Below are 22,908 nucleotides of genomic sequence, written 5' to 3' on the forward strand. Positions count from 1 at the left end.
ACGGCACGAACACCTTTAATTTTTGTAAAATGGTGCCATTTGAAGTATAGCCTTAACTTGAAAACCATAGATCAAGCGAGGAGTAAAATTTGGTTTTTGTTTGCTCACCACATAGGCAATTGTGAAGTTTTTCTTTTGGATGTTTTTTCAAAGTCAAGAAACCGGACATCTTCAGGAAGAAATGTAAACAATTGTCTCATTTCTAAATTAATCCCAGTTCAGTTTCGAAGGAAGCAAGTAAATAAGTTGCTTTCGTTTAGCAAATAGATAACTTCTATATTCTCCTTGTTTACTTTTTGTAAACCAAAAAATTAAAAAGAAAAAAAAACATTCTAGAGAGTCTAACACACTTTCTTGAGTAACACAACTTTGTGGCCGTCTACTTAAACGGTTTTATGATGTATCAGTGGCGAAGTCCGTTTTTGGGGCGTCGTAAGACCGCTGCAAATGATCTGAGGGCTTCAAGAAGTTCATCGCACATCCCAACCAGACCGAAGGTCGAGTTCTCACCCCCACCCCCCGACCTCTGTAAAGTCATTTAATCAACAGCGTATAAAAGCCGTGTTGTTGGAAGGGGGGGGGCTCTATCCCAGCACCTCAGGAGTAGGCTGAGATTCGCTATAAGTCTATGAGCCTAAAATAGACATTTTCCAATGTTTTAAATTTTAACTTTGGCTGCTTCACTTTACAAAGCAACAAAGTGTTCAGGGTTAGAGTCGTGGTAAGTACGATATTTAATTGTTAATGGCCGATGCGTTAGTGTGACATTTCATCAGTTTTATATGACACATTTTCGCGCTTTTACAATCAGAGCTGCTCTTAATTGCATAGACCATTCCTATATTAACTCATAAACTGATACGCCATTTATTGCTATAGAAGGACGTCGTTCTGAATAAATTCCCCCTATGTTTTAAAATATTTTCATATCTTGGGGAGATAAAATCTCTTTCGCATTAAAATCGGTACATCTGCCTTGTTGAGTCACTGAAATTCATTTCATCCCTACCTATCCAGTGTTTGGATAACAATCAAAACACCTGTATAATTTAATCCAATAGACATGCCTCACAATATGTGCACTTAAACCTCCTGAAAAGTTACAAAGGTTAATCTCACGCGCGAGTAACTTATCTTCGGCAAAACAAATGTTAAGATTTAGAAGATGGTGACCTTCGTTGGTGTTCCCGATGTAAAAAATATAGGTAAAGTAGGGGCATTCAAAATCGAAATTTTTTTGGAGAAAAACCTTCGTCCCATGAGCAGAGATGATTCTTCTTCCAATTTAATTTAATTTAATCGCTTCGCCAAATGGCAGGGACACCGCAACAGCTTGCTCTATCCATTGAGCTAACCAAGAGGCTTCTCATAAAATCTTCGTTTGGGCACGTCTAATGCTGTTACCTTGGCCGTCCTCAGTAGCTTAAGGTTTTTCAGCGTCGGTGGTTCTTAACGCAGAATATATACAGAGTATTGCCAAATTTGAAATCAATTCAAGGCGGACAAGTCTATTTTGTGTCATAAGTTTATTTTGTGCGCTCAATTTATTGAGTACACCTACCTACCCATCTACCTATCTACCTAATTTATTAAGAAGATGGAGAGCGATTGTTTTTCAGGTTCGTAGACAGCTTTTTTTTTTTTTTGCTCTTTACAAATCGAACTTGATTACACTCGTTTGTTCCCTCTTTGGTTTATGAATCTCTTTTCCTCTATCAAGTTTATTTTCTCGTATTTCTTACAATTTAATTATAGCTATTTGCATTTATCTTTGCTTTGTAGAGGAAGTTTTATTTCAGTTTCTTACTTTTGGTTTCATTAATCATACGACAAGAATATTTAAGAAGTCACGCTTTTTTTAAGAGGTTAGTAGTCAAAAATCAATTTAGAAACAATCTTTTCTCGCTTTACAAAACTGAAATGTTTTGAACTGAACATTTACCGCCAGAGGATTTCAACCTGGAAATAATCTTAGATTTTGGCAAAGAGTTGTTCCTAAAAATTTGACCTAAACTTATCATAGTCCGTAAAATAAAATGATTGACTCAACTCTAGGCCTTTGACTTCCGTGATTTTATTAAGCCTCCTTTCTACACTTAAATATACTCAATAATTTTCTATACTTGAATACTTTAATTTAGAGAAGGAAGTATTGCGTCAATTTGACAACCTCCAGCTGATAAGTTTCTTTATACGCCAAAACTGTTGGCTGAATAATATATTGATAACGTGTAGGAAAAAGTTGCACGTTAAACCGCAATTTTTTACTGTCAGAGTCTGAGACTGAAAGAGTAAAGGCAAGCACAAGATGCAAGAAAAGAAAATCCTGACGTAAAAGAACAAAGATGCCATGTTTTCTTTTTAAATTCAATTACGGGGAAGTTGGAAAGGATTGTAGTTCTGTCAAAGGTTTTATAAACGAGTTTTTTTAAACCGATCAAGCTGTTATTTTTTTTTTCACACAAGTTATTGTCCTTCATCTCTATTTTGCAGGGAATTCGAAAGCGTTATTTCAGTTTCTTACTCTCGGCTTCCTCAGTCATACGATCAGAATACTGAACAAGACGCACTTCCTTGTTCAAGGGTAAGAGGCAAGAATTAAGGAAAAAAATAACTTACATTCCTTTCACGATTTTTTAAAAACATTTCTTCGCTTCCTCAGATCAGGTGCAACAGAAATCAAATTCAAGAACAGTAAATTCTGAAGTAAAAAGAAGGAACCATAGTGTTTTTCAATGAGTATTGTAAGCAAAACGGAAAGTCATGTCGACACATCTGAGACCAAGAGATTATCGACTGCAGAATTTAATTAATCTCTTGTCTCAGACTTTTTAAGTGAAGTTTTCGACCAATCGAACTTACTGCTTTTTTCTCACACGAGCTGCTTGCATTCATCTTTGTTTATCACGGCTTTCGGTATCATCACTTAAACAAGTAGGACTCTGAAGATGGCGTGTTTATTTTTAAAAGGTTAACAGCTGAAAAGATGAAGTAATCATTATTTTTTTCCACTTTCAAAATAAATATCTTCCGGGTTAAAATTCAAGGAAATTCAAGCGATAAAAGAGTTATCAATATATCTAAAGAATCTGACAATATTTGTGAAGACTTTCCAAACTCGAATCAATTTTTGATTTGATTGCAATATATTTAAGGTAGTGTCACCTTAACCTTTTGATTTTACTTTATAATCAGAAATTCTTCCTGTCGGCTCCCTCACAAATTGCTTCTCTTTACAGCTCAAGCGTCTCCTTACCTTTCGAGTGTTCAAATCGCTTACCTTATTAGTCACTAAGGAGATTATTTTGGTAATGAGTGTGGAAAACAGCCTCAGCTGATAAGTTTTGCCGCTCGGTTCACTGAATTGGAAAGAGAAGCAACATGTTCCTCACATCTGTAACTTGAAGGTTTTAAAAAATTGGACGAAGCGCAATCTTTTAATCGGTAAGACTTTGGTGATCTAAAAATCACCAGAGTCTTAACAATGATATGCGAGCTCCAACATTTATTGGGATATCTTATAGGCAAGCTGTAATTTAATATCCATCCTTTGGTATTTAAGATGATCATTTCTACCGATAAATTTCATATTTCATCTTATACTAGCTCTTTGTATTCTTCGTTGCCTTGCAGAGAAAATTTGACATCAGTTTCTTGATTCTGGTCTCCTTAATATATAGAGATCTTTTCATTTTTAAAGGCAGTGGCTAAATATTTATTTCAGAAATACTATGAGCTAAAACGTTTAGGATTGAAACTTGCTAATCATAGATATAACACCCTCGGAATGATGAGTCGATCTGTTTTCTCTCACCACTTGATTGATGTATTAGTATATTGATATTGTAAGGAGAAGCTACATGTTCATCTCTTCTGTAATGATGGAAATGAAGAAGATCCCGTATGCTATTTTAATAAATCTTATGGGAAACCTGGGAAGAAAATTTTCTTCCATTTTGGGTTGTTTTTTAATTTGGATGATTTCCTGTTACCAACCGTATGAGTAAAGCATATACATTTGTTTGCCTGGCAAAGATTCATGTCATTTTCTTACTTTTGTTTGCTTTAGTCACACCATCGGGATCTGACAAGAAAAGGCATGTTTTGTTTCTAAAGGTGAGAAGCATGTTGGTTTTTTTTTTTTTTAACTTCTATATTTTTTTGCTTCCTGTTATTGATTTAACAGAAAAAAAACATTAGGAGAGGTTCGTAAATGAGTAATGCGAATGGTTTTGATTAACATGGAAATATTTTCCTTCCCCTGAAAACAAAGCGTTTTGATTTAACAATTATTCGTCCCAGGTTCGGTGAATATCGTCGAATAATCCCCAAGACGAAGTCGAGGGGATTATTCGACAATATTCACCGAACCTGAGGCGAATAACTGTTTTAGTATAATTTCAGAGCTGAACAAAAGAGAAATTTCTAAAATCACAACATTTTAGTAACATTTATTAACATTTTATTTTAACATTTTATATAAAATATGTGGAGCGGTTTATATAGCGTCATATAAGAAACTGCTCGAGCAATCCGATTGCTGGAAACTCTTTGCTCATGTCTGAAATTATACTAAAACGAGTGAGTGGTAAGAATCTTTGTTCTTTGCCCAACTTTATGCTGCATTTAAAATTATCAAAATTTTTACAGTTTTGTAATCATTGATAACAGTTATATGTTTGTATTTCGTACATCTCTAAACAATAAATCGAGTTTCTAAACCTGAAAAACCGGCTTTATCTTCGTGGACCACACATTTAAAAATACCAGCACGAAGCTTCTCATCTAGACACAATTGAATGGTATCATACTCCGTTTTATTATATGTTTGTGTATTTTTTTTTTTTCGTTGGGTTTGTGTCCATCAAATTTTTCCGCCTCGCAAAAACAAATCTAAATCGCATGGATGGATATCTCCGGATGGATTTAAGATATTTTCATTTTCCTGTATTCTACATGAAACCACAATGGAAATAATAGCAGGGTAATGGTCATTAGGACCCTGGTTTGTGGAGGGGTCCTGATCCTGTTTCATGCACGAATTTTAGAAAAATTCACGCTTCACGCCTTCCTGTAAATTCGCGCGTTGCATATTGATTTTAGCCTATCTTACATCCATTTTGAAAGCACCTGTGATCCCTGAAATATGATTAGCTCTCACCGGTGCGTTTATTCAGAAATTGCACAATTATTCTCTAAATCGCATCTTTTTCTTGGTCCTTGAGATAGCTTTCCTAAACCAAATAACTGCTCAAAATTCAACGCTTGTTTAAAGAAACCGTTCAAATTACAGGAAAATGAGAGACAAGTTTTGCACTTTTTTACAAACCGGCTCAATATAGAAGATCAATAAACTATTTGTACAGACTCAAAGAAACTTGTATCAAGTGACTGAATTTCTTCGACTTCAAAACAGATGTAATAAAATGGCTATTGATCTACTGTTTTGCAATTTTGGTCTGAAATTCAAACCAAACTCGAGCTGTGCGCTCGTTACATTTTGAAATATCACGTATGATTTCATGCCAAATTACACTCCACTCAGTTCGATTACCACTTTGAATCACGTTTCACATGTGAGCACTTAAATTTGCCAGCGTCCTTTTGAAAGTCAGTTTGACAGCTGTCGTATGATCTTGCAATAAAGTACAGAAATATCAAGTATAATTAAAAGTTTTGCGTGGCTGCAAGAGCTTTCAAAATTCACTGTACCAAACCATATCAATTCATAACATAACCGAAGTAAAGCTCGCGCTCTGATCGGTCAGTTCAGCGTCAATCATTTACCCATGGGTGTAAGCTGCTGACGTGAGCAAATGCAAAGACTAGTTTTCCGCGCGCGCTTGTTTTTTTCTGGTCACCTAAGATTTGTTAAATAAAAGAAAAATATTTTTGCTACAGTGTATCAATGTTATGTTATAAAACAAATGGTAAACGCCAGAGTGTTTACTATTGTGTTATGGATGCACTTGAGAGGTTTGTTAAGCACTCCAGAAGCTAGAGTCGCTCTCGGCTATCGCCTCGCGCGACTCTTATGCTTCTCTCGTGCTTTGCAACCTCCCGTGTGCATCCATAATTCGTTATCGTTCACCACTAAATTTTCTCCGGCTCTTATTGGTTTAAATCGATCCCGTGACGCGATAGTGTTCATCCGTGGAGAGACACTATGAGCCCATAGTGCCCGCCCGCGGAAAAAACCCGGATGGATAGCGCCCGTCCGCGGAAAGTACCTAAATTGATAGTACTCATCCATGAAAAACTTCTGAATAGTTTGACGGCCGCAAAGTTAGGCAGATCGGAAAAACTGTGACTTTCCAATTCTGACAGGTATAACGTATTATTTAGCCAATGTAAGGTTGCGAATTATTGACATTTGTGACAAGCTGTAGACGCGGAAGAAAATTTAGCGTTGAACAATAAAAACAATAGAGTGTTTATGTCTCGGAACTATCGGTCTGATAGTTGCCCCTTGGAAATTTGATGTTCTTAAAACTAGCATATTTGCCCTCGAAGCTTCGCTTCTCGGGAAAATATTTGTTTTAAGAACATCAAATTTCCGCGGGGCAACTATCAGCCCATAGTTCCTCGACAGAAACACTCTATTGTTTAAATAGTGTACGCTGTGGTGTTTACCATTTGTTAAGAAGAAAACCTACCTCCATCAAGTTGACCCTCCTAACTGCGATAACAAATATTAACATGGGGGTAAAGTCACTATGATGTATGAGAATATGTTTTTTCTCATCTTAGTATAATTTTAAGTTGGACATTAATATGGTGAAAGAGATAAAAAAAATTAGAACATGTCATCCACTTTAACATTTCAGTTATTGAAGGTTGAAATGCACTTCCTTCACTCAAACATTTTTCAATTCTAAGCTGAAAAACTGATCCAGTAAAGAACATTTCGACTTCAGCTACTCACTCAGCCGAAGCGAGTGACAAGGGCGTATGCAAGATGAGTGAGGAAGAAAAAGCCTCCTTTATAAAACAACTGAAATTGTTCCGCTATTGCTTGTTCGCAATGAAATAAGGAACGGCTTGCGATTGCACCGTTCCTCCTGATTAAAATAACAGAAATAGTTTTCTTCGAGGTAAGTCAAAGTATATCTTAAAAACTGATTTACTCGAATAACATAATTGCCGTTATTTTAATCAAAAAGTCCGAGGAAACTGTTTTCCTTAACTGAAACCGTCATTCAAGAAATTTCTGTTTCAGCTGCAAGGCAGCTAAGCGAGTTGTAGAGGCGTGAACTCGGCGAAGACACGCGCGAGACACTCGCAGCGCGTGGAAGGCATCAGCTAAAATCGTCTCATCCCGTCTAATCAATATACACTCGCGACGCGTGGAAGGCACCCACTAAAGTCGTCTCATTCTAACCCGTCCTATCAATAGATCAGTAGAAGTTCAAAATGTTTCCAATTGCTTGCTCAATAAATACGAATTGAGTTGAATTCAATTGTTTTCCGACTTTTACCGCTCACTTTGAAACTCTCAGGGAAAGTCATTTTCAAGCAGTAAATTGCGACCAGATTCAGAGATAACTAATTGTGTGGCATGTGATAAGTTGAATCCAAGCATAACACTTTTTTGATAGCTACACACAATTCTGCTCCACGCGTACGATTATTTGAACTCAACTGGCCAGCTGATGTACTTGTGATTGGTTTGAAATAAAATACTGAAGAAGGAATGTTGCCCTCTGACATTGGTGAAAAGGAAAACACGATGACTTCCCTTTAAAACAGCTTATTTTTTATAAAGTATCCCAAGATTTATCAGGTTTACTTTTTAAGAAGCTGTCTCTGTTACTTCCACCCGGTCAATTTCGCGTCAAAAATAATTTTTCCTGAAACTCTGTCAACTAGGAAAGAAGTGAATTAGATTTGGTCCTATTCGAAATAAACTTCTGATTGCATTAGGGGCCAAAATTATTTCCCAGTCCGTAGGGACCGTCGCAATGTCTCGAAAATTGAAAAGTAGACATATTTTGTAGCATTGTAAAATATTTGATTCGCACAGTGCCCCTCTACTAACTATGGTTGAGCCACGGAATTTATATCAGATTGCTTAAAACCTTTTTAGTTTGTCAAGAATGTTAGAATTTCTCCTGTGAATATATTTGAAAAGACGAATTTGAGCATATTCTGACCACTATAAATTGCCATCGGTCGATGTCCGTGAATAACCTTGATTTAGACGTTAAGTTTTGGAACTTGGGACCCAGTTGACAACTCTATCCTACACAGCCGTGAACGAGCATTCGCCATTTTTTCACCTACACCAAAATCGAACCACTGGAGCAGATTTCGTCATAAATACAGTTTACCTTCGACGCATCTTGGGTTTATGTTTAATTTCAGATGTTCCTAGGCCTCGCTCCACAAACTGGTGAACTTAATGATAACTCCAGCAAATAACTTTAAACTTCAGCGGTCGGTATCTACCGACACTCTTCTCTAACTCACTGTTGCGAACTAAACTCGAAACCAAAGCCATGTGTCGCGCTTAATGTCCAGTTGAAACTTTGAATTTCAGCTGCATTTTCTTCAAGAATCAGTCATAGCACTCCACAAGTCCATGTTTCGAGGTTTGAGGGCTAAAATTTGGAGCTGAACGATTGTACTATCGCGCACAGTAACAGTGCTGTCTTCACAGAAGTCCGCATTGACCACTGCGGGTGAACCCGCTGGCCCATTTTTTTTTTTTCTGGAAGTCCTGCAAGTGTAGTATGGTATGTAAGTGCTTTTTCGAAACCACAGATGCTTCAGTCTGTAGTGAGTCTTTAGTGGGGTTAATAAAGCTTTCAGAATGTAGAGGTGACACCAGTGATCATCTACAAACATGTCACCTAGGTCAGCTCAGTGGAAAGGTACAAGAATATGAGCTTGTCGTTAACAGGTCAGGGTTGCCACATGACCTTTCCCCTGATCAACTTGAACAACTTTGGTTCTGCGAAAAGCATAGAGGAAACATGGGCAAAAACTGGCGACCACGTCGCACTTGCCAGTACCCGCTGCACACCGGCCGGAAAAAGCAGCTAAATACTAAAAATGCAGTTCATCTCGACATGTCCAGGGAAATTAATACTATCTTTGCAGAACTCGTTCCAATAGGTCCCCGTAAACATGATTTTTATGTAAATTTTATCTTACCAATCAGGTATTGTAATGGTAATATAGTAATATAGTTTATATCTGACCACTTGCAGCCCAGAGGCTGAATTACGGGTGCAGTGTAAGGTTGAGAACAGACGTCAGCATATGAGGCGCCTCTGGCAACCGCTTCAGTCTATCGATCTCACCTTCCCACCCATCCCTGAAATGTGGAGCAGGGTTCAAATTAAAATAAGATCTACACAAATGTTGAGGTGCGTTAGATGTCAGAATTCACTATTTTGGAACTTGATTAACATTTGGGCCAAAGCTCGCACCAAAACAACTGTTGTGATTTCGTCGTAAGAGACGTACCGTGATGCCACATGGAGGCCATGTGGCAGCTGGTTCAACTAGCAATCTGTTGCGTCTTCTGCAAAGCGGAGGTGACCTCGTCGCATTGGCAGCAGAGAAGCGTGAGTTGATGTGAGTATCGTTCCTGGAAATCTGGATCGTTTGGATCGCTTGGACCAAACTTACGACAGTGGCCGGGACATTCGCTCTCATCTTCCTCGCAGTGACTCTAGTAGTGGGTTTTTTACCCTCGTTGAGGAACCTCCGCAGTTCGTCTGCCACGTTCTTTGCGAGCCAAATTTGATCAAGCTCGTCCACTATTCGGAGGAGTTGCGCGAACCCTGCCGATACGTCAGCTGCTGTGTTAAGTTTTTACAGCAAAGACCATCAAAACGAATTGTTGTACAACATCCAGAAATCTTCGGGGCTATCTTCCTGTGGAAAGATTCAGCTCTGAAGCGATGTTAAATGAACGATTAACCGCGGCGAAATATGGCCATAATTCCGACATTTGTTTTGATACCACGAAAACGATGGATGCCGCCCACTTTTCGAAGGCAACACCTGGCTATTTGTTGAGGTTGTCATGGACTTCACCAATTTGGTTATTAGAAAATTTCTGAAGTTAAGTTAGACATGAAGTCGGGCTGCAAAGCGGGTAAGCTGTATTTATGACGAAATCTGCTCCAGTGGTTCGATTTTGGTGTAGATGAAAAACTGACGAATGCTCTTACATGTGCTGAATCAAACGGTCATAACTTTTGAAAAGTCGAATTCGTACGGGGATTTTTGAATGTTTTTGCTTATAAAGGTCTAAACTTAACGGCTGTGTAGGATAGAGTTGTAAACCAGGTCCCAAGTCCCAAAACTTAACGTCTAAATTAAGGTTATTTACAGCCATCGGCCGTTGGCAATCTATAGTGGTCGGAATATGCTCAAATTCGTCTTTTCGAATATATTCAGAGGGGAAATTTTAACTTTCTTGGCAAACTAAAAAGGTTTTCAAGCAATCTGATACAAATTTCGTGGCTCAACTGTGCGAATCAAATATTTTACAATGTTACAAAATATGCCTATTTTTCAATTTTCGAGACGTTGCGACGGTCCCTACGGACTGGGAAATAATTATGGCCCCTCATGCAGTCTGAAGATTATTTCGAATCAAAACAAATCTAATTTAGTTCTTTCCTAGGAAAAGTCCCTCTGTTGACAGTGTTTCAGGCAAAATTATTTTTGACGCGAAATTGACCAGGTGGAATTACGGAGAGACAGCCTCTTAAGCTTCCGTTTTTGTTGATTCTTTTTCAGGACAACAAACAGGAGAGAGCCGTTATGAATAATCCAGCAGAGATGCTTAAATCAGTCCAGATAGGTCTAGATGTCGCCACATTTCTTCTCAAGACTGATCGTGGCCTACGAGCGACTGAGTTATGTAATGAATGTGCAATTCTACTTCAAAACCTTAACTCTCATTTTCACCTTGATATCTCCGATGTATTATTCAATGCGTACTACGCCATCTGTGGTAACAGAAATGCGGAGAGGCATGCTAATAAACTTCTTGAAACGCTTCACAACGCTGGAATACAAGCCATCCAACTGGGAGACAAATATACAGCAAAAAGCCGCTTTGTAGAGGCAAAGCAACTCTTTAAAAGCGCACGCACCATCACGAAAACGATTGGTCACAAAAAAGAAGAAGCTGTGGCTCACGGAAGACTTGGAAACGTATGTAGCTGCCTAGGTGCATTACAGATGTCAAAAAAAACACTACCAGAAAGCACTTGCCATAACAAAAGAAATTGGTGACAGGCAAGGAGAAGGAAGAATTAATAACAACCTCGGAGCAGCGTTTACTTCCCTTAGCGAATATCAGAAGGCTAGAGAATATTATGAGAAAGCACTTGCCATTGCGATAGAAATTGGCGACAGACAAGCAGAAGGAGTAAGTAATGGTGGCCTTGGTCTTGTGTCTCATTCCCTTAGCGAATATCAGAAGGCTAAAGAATATCACGAGAAAGCACTTGCCATCGCGATAGAGACGGGCGACAGAAAAGGAGAAGGAACAAGTAATGGACACCTCGGAAATGTGTTTTATTACCTTGGCGAGTTTCAGAAGGCCAGAGAATATCACGAGAAAGCACTTGCCATCGCGATAGAAATTGGCGACAGACAAGGGGAAGGAAGATTTAACGGGAAACTCGGAGCAGTGTTTTCTTCCCTTGGCGAATATCAGAAGGCTAAAGAATATTATGAGAAAGCACTTGCCATCGAGATAGAAATTGGCGACAGACAAGCAGAAGGAGTAAGTAATGGTGGCCTTGGACTTGTGTCTCATTCCCTTAGCGAATATCAGAGGGCTAGAGAATATTATGAGAAAGCACTTGCCATTGCGATAGAAATTGGCGACAGACAAGGAGAAGGAGTAAGTAATGGTGGCCTTGGACTTGTGTCTCATTCCCTTAGCGAATATCAGAAGGCTAAAGAATATCACGAGAAAGCACTTGCCATCGCGATAGAAATTGGCGACAGACAAGCAGAAGGAGTAAGTAATGGTGGCCTTGGACTTGTGTCTCATTCCCTTAGCGAATATCAGAAGGCTAAAGAATATCACGAGAAAGCCCTTACCATCGCGATAGAAATTGGCAACAGACATGGAGAAGGAGCAAGTAGTGGAAACCTCGGACTTGTGTTTCATTCCCTTGGCGAATATCAGAAGGCTAAAGAATATCATGAAAAAGCACTTACCATCGCGATAGAAATTGGCAACAGACAAGAAGAAGGAAGAACTAGCGGAAACCTTGGAGATGTGTTTGTTTCCTTTGGCGAATATCAAAAGGCTAAAGAATATCACGAGAAAGCACTTGCCATCGCGATAGAAATTGGCGACAGACAAGCAGAAGGAGTAAGTAATGGTGGCCTTGGACTTGTGTCCCATTCCCTTAGCGAATATCGAAAGGCTAAAGAATATCACGAGAAAGCACTTGCCATTGCGATAGAAATTGGCAACAGACAAGCAGAAGGAGGAATTAACGGAAATCTCGGAGCAGTGTTTTACCACCTTGCCGAATATCGGAAGGCTGAAGAATATTACGAGAAAGCACTTGCCATTGCGATAGAAATTGGCGACAGAAAGGGAGAAGGAGAAATTAACGGAAAACTCGGACCAGTGTTTTGCTGCCTTGGCGAGTATCGGAAGGCTACAGAATATCACGAGAAAGCACTTGTTATCGCGATAGAAATTGGCAACAGACAAGGAGAAGAAAAAAGTAACGGGAATCTCGGGCTTGCGTTTCTTTACCTTGGCGAATTTGATAAGGCTGGAGAATATTATGAGAAAGCACTTGCCATTGCGATAGAAATTGGCGACAGACAAGGAGAAGGAGTAAGTTGTGGGAACCTCGCACTTGTGTTTCATTACTTTGGTGAATATCAGAAGGCTAAAGAATATTACGAGAAAGCACTTGCCATTGCGATAGAAATTGGCGACAGAAAAGGAGAAGGAAGAATTAACGGGAAAATCGGAGCATTGTTTTATGACCTTAGCGAATTTCAGAAGGCCAGAGAATATCACGAGAAAGCACTTTCCATCGCAATAGAAATTGGCGACAGACAAGGGGAAGGAAGAATTAACGGGAAACTCGGAGCAGTATTTTATGACCTTGGCGAGTTTCAGAAGGCTAAAAACTATTTCGAGAAAGCACTTGCCTTTGCGATAGAAATTGGCGACAGATCAGGAGAAGGATCAAGTTACGAGGACCTCGGACTTGTTTTTCAGTCTCTTGGCGAATATGAGAAGGCTAAAGAATATCACGAGAAAGCACTTGCTATCGCGATAGAAATTGGCGACAGATCAGGAGAAGGTTCAATATACTTGCATCTTGGATGTGTTTATTTTGAACTTCGAAAAATCGGCAAGCTAAAGAACATTTGGACAAAGCGTTCAGTGTCAGTTTAACGATTGGTCACAGAGAACTGGAAGCCAAAGCTACTGCAAATTTGGCGACTGTCTTTGCTTCTGTGAATGACTATCAGAAGGCAAAAGAATATTATGAGAAGGCGCTTACCATCAGTGGAGAACGTGGCGATAGAAAGGCCGAAGCCATGATTTACACAAACCTTGGAAATCTAAACCAATCGCTTGGTGAATGTGGCAGGGCAGAAGATTATTTAGAGAAAGCGTATTCCACAAGCAGCCAAATTGGACATAAAATGACTGAGTTTGAAAGCCTTCTCGGCATTACACTGTCAAAGGTATCGCAGTCAAAGGTTGTGAAGGCAAAGGAACATTCTTCTTCAATGTATTGAAAAATATGAACAAATCAGGACTTTTCTGAAAGGGAACAGTGAATTTGAAATTTCTCTGTTAGAGGAACGCGGTACTTATCCCTACCAGTTACTCACTCACATGCTTTGCAGCGTTGGAAAATTTCGAGATGCTCTCTATATTGAGGAGCTGGGACGAGCAAGAGTTCTCGCAGAACTCATGGCAGACAAGTACTCCCTGGAAAACTACATCTCTGCTGATCCACAATCATGGTTTGGGATTGAAAACATTGTGAAAAGAGAAAGTAACTGTGTTTTTTTTGTACATTTCGTACAGAGAGCGGCAAGTTCTTCTTTGGTATTGAAAGCAAGTGGAGGCGTTTACTTTCGAAAAACAGATGTAGTGAAAGACAGCACCCTCATTGCTGAGCAAGTTTGTGAAGTGGAAGGAATTTTCAAAAAGAGCGCCGCCGGCTTTGGCGTTTTACCCGCAGCGAACTGCGAAGATCGATCCTTGTATAACAACGTGACGACATCTCTTCATGTAGGGAGCCGAGCAAATTTGCGAGGTGACGAAACCAAAGATACCGAAAGAACTCATCAGTTGTGCTACAAATGGATCGTCGCACCTGTGGCAGATTTACTTACGGAGCCTGAAGTCATCATTGTACCGGATCGATTCTTGTACCGAGTCCCATTTGCTGCCTTGTGTGATGAACCAGCCGGAAAGTCTTTGTCGGAGAAGTACAGAATACGCATCATCCCCTCTCTGACGACTCTCCGACTTATTCAGAAATGTCCAGCGGACTATCATAGTCTAACGGGTGCACTAGTTGTGGGTGATCCTAAGGTTGGCAAAGTGCATTACAATGGACGGCTCATTGATATTACCCCATTGCTCTGTGCACGTAAGGAAGCAGAGATGATTGGTCGACTGCTGGGCGTTCAGCCTTTGTCAGGAAGTCGCGCGACAAGGCAGGCGGTACTTCAAGCAATACCCTCAGTGAGTCTCATACATCTTGCTGCACATGGAAATGCCGAAAGAGGAGAGATTGCCCTCTCTCCTCAATCTACTACAAACATTTTTCCACATGAGGACGAATACCTCCTGACAATGTCCGACATTGGAGGAGTTCAAGTGCGAGCTAAACTGGTAGTACTCAGCTGTTGTCACAGTGGGCGTGGATTGGTTAAAAAGGAAGGAGTTATTGGAATCGCTCGAGCATTCTTAGCGTCCGGCGCTCGTTCAGTGTTGGTAGCATCGTGGGCTATCGAAGACAAAGCAACGGCGAAGCTCATGAAACATTTCTATAGACACCTTGTTCGTGGAGAAAGTGCAAGTGAATCTCTTCACCAGGCCGTTCAATGGTTGAGAAGCAACGGCTTTCCCAAACCTTCCCAATGGGCTCCGTTTGTGCTTATGGGGGATAACGTGACATTTGACTTCATGGAAAAAGGGTAAGTCTGATTATAACAAGCAATGATCTGTACATGATTAACAGATAAGCACAATTAAATAGTTCAGTTGACCAACTACTAGCCAGTTTTCATTTGTTTGTTTTTTTCGTTTGTTTTTGTTCGCTTGTTAGTTTGTTTTTTCTTTGTCTTTCAAGAAGAAGAAAGATTATTTCATCTAGTGTTCGGAGCGGGAAGATTTTGTTAAAATGCTTTCTAAGATTAGAGTTTCTTTTGTATGGAAGATATTCAAAAATAATCGTTCATGGTCGATGCCTAGCTAGATGCAATGACGATGAAGGTAATTTGTGAAACTTAAGCTGACTCTAAAAAAGTTAACTTTATTTTGAAAAAAAAAAACCGAGATAACAACTGAATAACGATTAAAAAGAGACTTTCGTATCAATCATGATATGGTCGACAAACATTTGGAATTTTACAAAATCATAGCCAGTGACATTGAGGTAGAATATGGGAAATCTGTTGAAATTGTGAGAAATGTATAATGTTTGCTTCAGGGAGAAAGAAGAACTCGAGCAGGATAACAACAGGACAGAGAAGGAAAAACTTGAGGAGGACAACAATGAGACAGAGAAGGAACAGAATAGCGACTGATCCTACACAAAATTCTTCTTCCTGCACATTAACCTAAAATTGACAATAGTATTTCCTTGCATAGACATTTTCACTTTTTTTTAATCAAATAGTACATTTTTGCGTGCTTTTGTAAACAATATGCTGAATTGATAGCGAGAGAAACTGAAACCTGAAATTCAGCCGTTAGATCTATTTAGTTTACCAGTAGGGAACTAAAATGAATTAGAATGGGAAATTTGAACGCAGGAAATTGACTAAATGTTTAAAATGTGAAAGGGAAAACTAAAAATGAATACTTGATTTACACTACTATGGTCTGGTTTTCAATTCTCCTGTAGCATGTAGATGTGATCATAAAATAGTGATTAACTCACAGGCAACAAATTAAAACACGTTTTAACTTAAAAAGATACAAAAAATGCCTGCCAACCTTTCATATCCCGATAAATCTCGGCCTTAATCGACGAGGCTCTCCCAAAGGCTTTAAACCACTACCAAATGAGTCCAAAATTTCTGGAAATGTCTCTCTTTATGCACGGCACCGTGTGTACTTGACCTCGGTGGCAAGAAAGCAATACTTAAATGCTCTGATTGGTAGGAGATATCCAAACGCTGTGATATACCCGAATGCTGCAATCTGATTGGTGCATGATACACACCCTACTGTGGCGATCTGACTGGTGTGAGCAAAATACCACTGTATACTCTAAAATATTAACTCAAAAAGGAGACTCCGTGAGGATTCAAACATCAATTCAGATGTCGAATTCCAATGTTCCATAAACTAGGAGTTTTAAAGAATTGGTCAGAAGGCACTGATGGCCATATGCTTGGTTTGCTTTTGAAAAGTGTCCGAGTTGCCGCAAGGCAAATATTTCATCACTTTCTCAATTGGACGCTCAAGGGTTGGGACATATTTTGACAGAGAGGGTTGAAATTTTTTAGGCAATGAACCCCTCATCAAAATTTGGAAAATCTCTTCCCAGATCAATAATAATTTCATAAAAGCCACAAAGTACGGTTACTTTATGATCAAATTTTTAATGATTATCAAACTCAATTGTAATCGACTGATTCAATCGACTTTGCTCTGTGACCCTCTACACATGATAAGGAATAAATTAACAATCATCATTTTGGCAGACGTTACCCGGCTCACACACTAAAGTTGAACTTTTTCTGTATGGCAATTAAGGATTTTTCTCATTTTTTGGAAAACCAGATGAACTAAGTAAGAATATAGTAAGGTAAACTTTGTTCCATGTCTGCCACTTTCCATTTATAGAGGATTTTTATCAGGAGGTCCACTTTTTCTAAGAAAAGGAATCTAACTCCCAAGATCTCACTAGTAATTCTCCTAACTATCTGCCAACTGATTCTCATTTTGTTAGTTTGGTAATCTTATAATTGATATATTTTTTTTAATTCTCATCACTTGTCTGTACAATATTGTATTTATATAGTAAGGAGAAATTCTTCCCTGGTCACTCACGGGAGTTAAAGGGTTGACTTAATGACATGATAATTACAAATTTACTTTGAAATAAAAGCTAGCGCTAAGAAGTCACGACGTATCGACCTATCTGAGGTCATTTTCAAGTGAGTAAGGTTTCCAAATCAGCATAAATATGTTGAAGCAAGTTGAAGACGATAAAATGTGGTTAACGCTAAAATATGTGAAAAAGTGTAAACAGTATACAAGGGAAGAGAATAAAAGAATAAAGGAATAAAATAATAAAATAATCGTAGCATGAATTGGTCTAAACAAATAGTTTGGCGCGAATTGAATCACACTGTTTGTTTAGCGTTGGAACACCTTAAAGAGATCTTCTCCCGACTGCGCTATCCTGATGACCTTGTGCAGTCAACCATTCGCAGATTCGTTGAATCAAAAGTGTCTGAGGATTCACATACCCGAATGGCTGATAAAAGAGAAGCCTCAGTCAGAATCGTGTTGCCCTACAAGGACCAGAAAACTGCAAATGTAGTACGAAAACAGTTGGCTGACCTCAGTCGGAAGATCAACGTAGATATTAGCCCAGTTTATACAAGTAAAAAGATCAAGAATGAAATTAGGGTCAGGGAAGACCGCCTCTTGTGAGTCAACAATGCGTGGTGTATTCATTTCAGTGTGGCCTGTGTGATGCAGGCTATGTCGGCTACACGTGCAGGCTATGTCGGCTACACGTGCCGACACTTACACCAACGAATTCAAGAACACAAAGGATCGGCAATCGGACACCACCTTAGAGAGCAGCACGACATGGAGCCAGAAGACATCACACAGAGTTTACGAATCTTAAGGAAGTGTCAGAACAAATTTGACTGTCTTGCTTTTGAAATGTTTTTTATCAAAGAACTGAAACTAACGCTAAACAAACAGTGCGATTCAATTCGCGCCAAACTATTTGTTTAGAACAATTCGTGTTACGATTATTTTATTCTTTTATTCCTTTATATTTTTATTCTCTTCGATTGTATATTGTTTACACTTTTTCACATATTTTAGCGTTCGCCACATTTTTCAGAGAGGTCGAAACGTCGTGACTTCTTAGCGCTAGCTTTTATTTCAAGGTCGATTTCTAAGAAACTGCATATTAAGATAATGACAAATTTAAATAATATGAAATGAAATCAAATAAACAATGACTTTTATTGGATGACACAATTACTCGCAGAACCAGTATTTCTCATTGCGGTCCACATACAAACAACTGAAACAAATAATTCAAATTGAACATAACACTATTAAGAATCCCAACTGGCCGAAGGCAAATCAGTTGGCTATTTACAAGCATGGCCGAGGATTTGAACTCGGAGCTACCGTGAAACAAATCCAGGGAGTGGTCAGGGCGGGACTCGAATCCGGGAGCGGCGGATTGCGATGACCACTCGGCCACACTGCCTTGGAAACGAAATTTTAAAATTGGAAGAAGAAGAAGAATGATGAATTTATGTGAAGAGTTGTTTAGCATGGAAGGTAGACCAGATAACAACCTGATCACATGTCCATGTTTGAGGTCAAATATATATATATATATATATATATATAAAGTGTGACTTGATTCTCGTAGAACAGTGCTCAATACATAGAAGTAGAGCGAAGTATATATTGTGGGAGGAAAAAGACAAGTAAACTACAAGTTCATCCCTACAAGCCTGTTTCGTGGTCGCCCACTCATCACAAATCCCCTGATGAGTGGGCGACCACGAAACAGGCTTGTAGGGATGAACTTGTAGTTTACTTGTCTTTTTCCTCCCACAATATATATATATATATATATATCTTATTAACCAAGCGCGAGGGCCGTACTGGGAGAATATCGGCCCGTGGTCTTGACAGTGCGGACCGAGCGCAGCGAGGTCCGTACAAAAAAGACCGAGGGCCGATATTCTTCCAGTACGGTCCCGAGCAAGCTTTGTTAATAAGAGATTTATTACACGACTGAAGTTCAAAGGGACACAAGTGTGGTATCATTCGGGACCATTCGGGACAGTGCCCGGTCCAATACTGAGAGAATATTTACCGGCAATAGAGCATTTTGATTGGCTGATTTTAGTTATTGGCCCTCTGACTACCCGAGTCGTGTAATAATTATGTATTTACTCTCTGGACCAAGATTTAGTGCCTAGTACTCATGTCAGTCAGAGAGTTCTGTATTAGAAGTATTACTTTCAACCTATTCAGGAGTGACCAACAAGGAAGTTTTCTTTAAAATATAATATACATCTAAGGTAGAAGATAATGAGAAGAAGGAAAAATATCAACGATAGGAAATTGCTTGATTTACCATCAAATTCTCAGAACTAGATCATAAGAAACACATGGAGAATAGTGCAGGGACTAGATATTTAGATCTTGGAAGTGAAAGGATTAGCACAAATTGTTGACATCACTTGAGAATCATTCCGAGATATGATATGAAACTTTTAAAGTACTGAGGAACTGTGTTTTGTATTCACTTTCTAAAAAAAATACATTACAATGAACAAATTATCAATAAAATCATCATCATTGCTTTCCATGGAATTCAAAGTATAGCATTCTCGGGCAAAAATATGTTTTAAGAACATCAAATTTCCCCGGGAGAAACTATCAGCCGATTCGCCTTTATCACGGAGCCGCCATCTTGAATTATTCATTACCTAATTCAACATGAAAGCGAGGTCACGCTTGGTAAGGTCACCTTTGCAATCATGCCGAACCGAGATAATTTTTGTGTGCCTTTGTGCCAAAATAATAGATCAAAGCTGCAGTTATCATTTCTTTTCATCAATTTCCAAAAGAAAAAGCCTTAAAGCGTCGATGGATTATAAATATTAGGTTGGGAGAAGGGAAAACATTCGAGGTAAAACAATTTGATTTTGATTTTGTTTACATCGTTTGTTTACAAATTTTAGGGAAACAGTCATTCTGTAAACAACTGCAAGAAATGTTAGACAAATGTCACTGTTACATTCCACTCTGGCCTCTCATCCTTCCAATTCCTCATAAGTACTTTTGCTTTAATGCTTTAATAGGTTTACTCCTAAAACAGTTAAAACTATACAGGAGTTTTCACAGTATATAACTTATAACTATATTTAAAAGTATCAAAATAGTGATGACAATAACAATAAATAATAACATTGATTATAACACAATAATATTACTTAAATAAATAATTAAAATTAATATACACCGCATAAATAAAAGCTCTACTGTCTTTAAATATATAAGGACGCATTGGCCTTGAAATCATCTAAAGAGTTAGGGATTTGAGGTAAGTTCATATTGTTCCAAGTTCTGATAGTTCTGGGGTAGAAGGAATATTTGTATGTGTCACTCAGGGTGCAAATCTGTTGGAACGGTACACAATTTGGGTACCTTGATGGTCTGGTAACTTGCATTATCTCGGATGGTAGCGAGATCCCAACAAGGCCCCTATAGATTTTGTAGAACATGCAGGTTTGATTTATCAGTCTTCGACGTTCCAAGGAATCCCATCCCAGTGATTTCATCATCTGAGAGACACTACTGTGACGAGAGTAATCATAATTGACAAACCTTGCGGCACGTCGTTGGACCATCTCTATCTTATTGACATTGCACTGTTTATATGGATTCCACGCACTACTCGCATATTCTAATTTAGGACGAACAAGCGAGCAATATGCAGTATTCTTTACCTTTACATTGCACTGTTTATATGGATTCCACGCGCTACTCGCATATTCTAATTTAGGACGAACAAGCGAGCAATATGCAGTATTCTTTACCTTTACATTGCACTGTTTATATGGATTCCACGCACTACTCGCATATTCTAATTTAGGACGAACAAGCGAGCAATATGCAGTATTCTTTACCTTTACATTGCACTGTTTATATGGATTCCACGCACTACTCGCATATTCTAATTTAGGACGAACAAGCGAGCAATATGCAGTATTCTTTACCTTTACATTGCACTGTTTATATGGATTCCACGCACTACTCGCATATTCTAATTTAGGACGAACAAGCGAGCAATATGCAGTATTCTTTAACTTTACATTGCACTGTTTATATGGATTCCACGCACTACTCGCATATTCTAATTTAGGACGAACAAGCGAGCAATATGCAGTATTCTTTACCTTTACATTGCACTGTTTATATGGATTCCACGCACTACTCACATATTCTAATTTAGGACGAACAAGCGAGCAATATGCAGTATTCTTTACCTTTACATTGCACTGTTTATATGGATTCCACGCACTACTCGCATATTCTAATTTAGGACGAACAAGCGAGCAATATGCAGTATTCTTTACCTGGGAAGAACAACCGGAAAGGATTTGTTTAAGAGGGCCAAGGGTGGAGTTTGCCTTGTTGCAGATAATATCGCAGTGTTGATTCCAATACAAGTTATCAGTGATTGGTCACAAATACAGCGAATTAGGAATAAGGGAAAATCTGATGTAGAAGTCATGAGGAGCACTGTCAAAACATGTAAACTTTCTTTATTTGACCAATTTTACTTGTGCCTCACTAAGTTAAGGCTGGGTACTTTAAGTGAAAAATTGGCTGAGGATTTCAATATTTCTGTAAGTCGTGTATTTTTATCATGGGTTTACTTTCTGTATTTTATATCAGGGGTTAACTTTCTGTATTTTGTATCGGAGACCCTCCCTATCTGGCCATCTAGAACTAAAATTGATAACCATTTGCCACAATGTTTTAAGTTACTGTATTCCGAGTGCCGTGGTATTATAGATGCTTTTGAAATCAAGGTGCAGGCACCTTCTAGCATGGTTTTAAACAGTCCATGTTATTCATCATACAAGGGCCACACAACATAGAAGGGCAATGTTGTTATGTCACCCTTGGGTGAGGTGATTCATGTGAGCTCACTCTTTGAGGGAAGTATATCTGATAAAGAATTATTAAGCCAATCAGGACTTTTAAACTTGCTTGACAAGGGTGACGAAATTATGGCAGACAAGGGTTTTACCATTGGTGATCTTTTAGAGCCAATAGGATGTACGGTTACAATGCCTACCTTCCTATCAAGCAAGGGGAAGTTTTGTAAGAAGGGAATAAATAGCAGCAAGCAGGTACATAATTGAAGAGTTCACGTAGAGAGGGCCATTAGAAGGGTTAACTTGAGGAACTTCACTTTTTTGATAGCATAATTCAACCTCACTGTTGCAGGAAGTATTAACCAAATGTGGACAGTAGCTTGTCTAATAACTAATTTTCAAGGACCCTTATTTTATAACCGATCATAAACAATCAGTGATTTTAAAGTTCAAAATAAGATTTATTGGGATACTTTCACAATGTCAGCAAGAGCAAAAGAGGTTGTTGTCTTTGTTAGATACCCATATATGATTGAAATATAATAAAATTTTCTGTTTAACCCAGCCTAACTCCCGGTTCATGTAGTTGACATGATGTTAGGGAAAGCAGCTAATTTAATTCACTTGGTTTTTGTTGCCTTTAAACATTACAATATAATAAAATGTTAAATTATAAAAGCTGTTGCTTTCTTGTGTTGTTATATTCAACAGGTTGCCCAACTGAACCAGGCATATGTCAATTGCAAAAGAAATATTTTTGTAATAAAGTACTTTTTATTGGATACATGATGGAAGGTGATAGTTAAAATAACG

General features: G+C 38.6%; 1 protein-coding gene and 1 pseudogene across 1 annotated transcript; both read left to right on the forward strand.

Moving 5' to 3' along the window:
- The first annotated feature begins 10,095 nt into the window (after positions 1-10,095).
- LOC148721779 (uncharacterized) lies at positions 10,096-11,312 on the forward strand. The gene is made up of 2 exons (XM_088736625.1): positions 10,096-10,108; positions 10,759-11,312. The coding sequence occupies exon 2, from the start codon at positions 10,783-10,785 to the stop codon at positions 11,257-11,259; it is 477 nt and encodes a 158-aa protein (XP_088592751.1). The 5' UTR covers positions 10,096-10,108; positions 10,759-10,782; the 3' UTR covers positions 11,260-11,312.
- A 2,335-nt stretch (positions 11,313-13,647) lies between these two features.
- On the forward strand, positions 13,648-15,178 carry LOC148721780 (tetratricopeptide repeat protein 28-like; annotated as a pseudogene).
- The last annotated feature ends 7,730 nt before the right edge of the window (positions 15,179-22,908 follow it).

Source organism: Stylophora pistillata, chromosome 10 (genome assembly GCF_964205215.1).
Source record: "Stylophora pistillata chromosome 10, jaStyPist1.2, whole genome shotgun sequence".
NCBI classification, from domain to species: Eukaryota; Metazoa; Cnidaria; class Anthozoa; order Scleractinia; family Pocilloporidae; genus Stylophora; species Stylophora pistillata.

Bases quoted from the DNA above. Each gene is read 5' to 3' on its own strand.
- LOC148721779 (XM_088736625.1), top strand. From the start codon at position 10,783: ATGAATAATCCAGCAGAGATGCTTAAATCAGTCCAGATAGGTCTAGAT.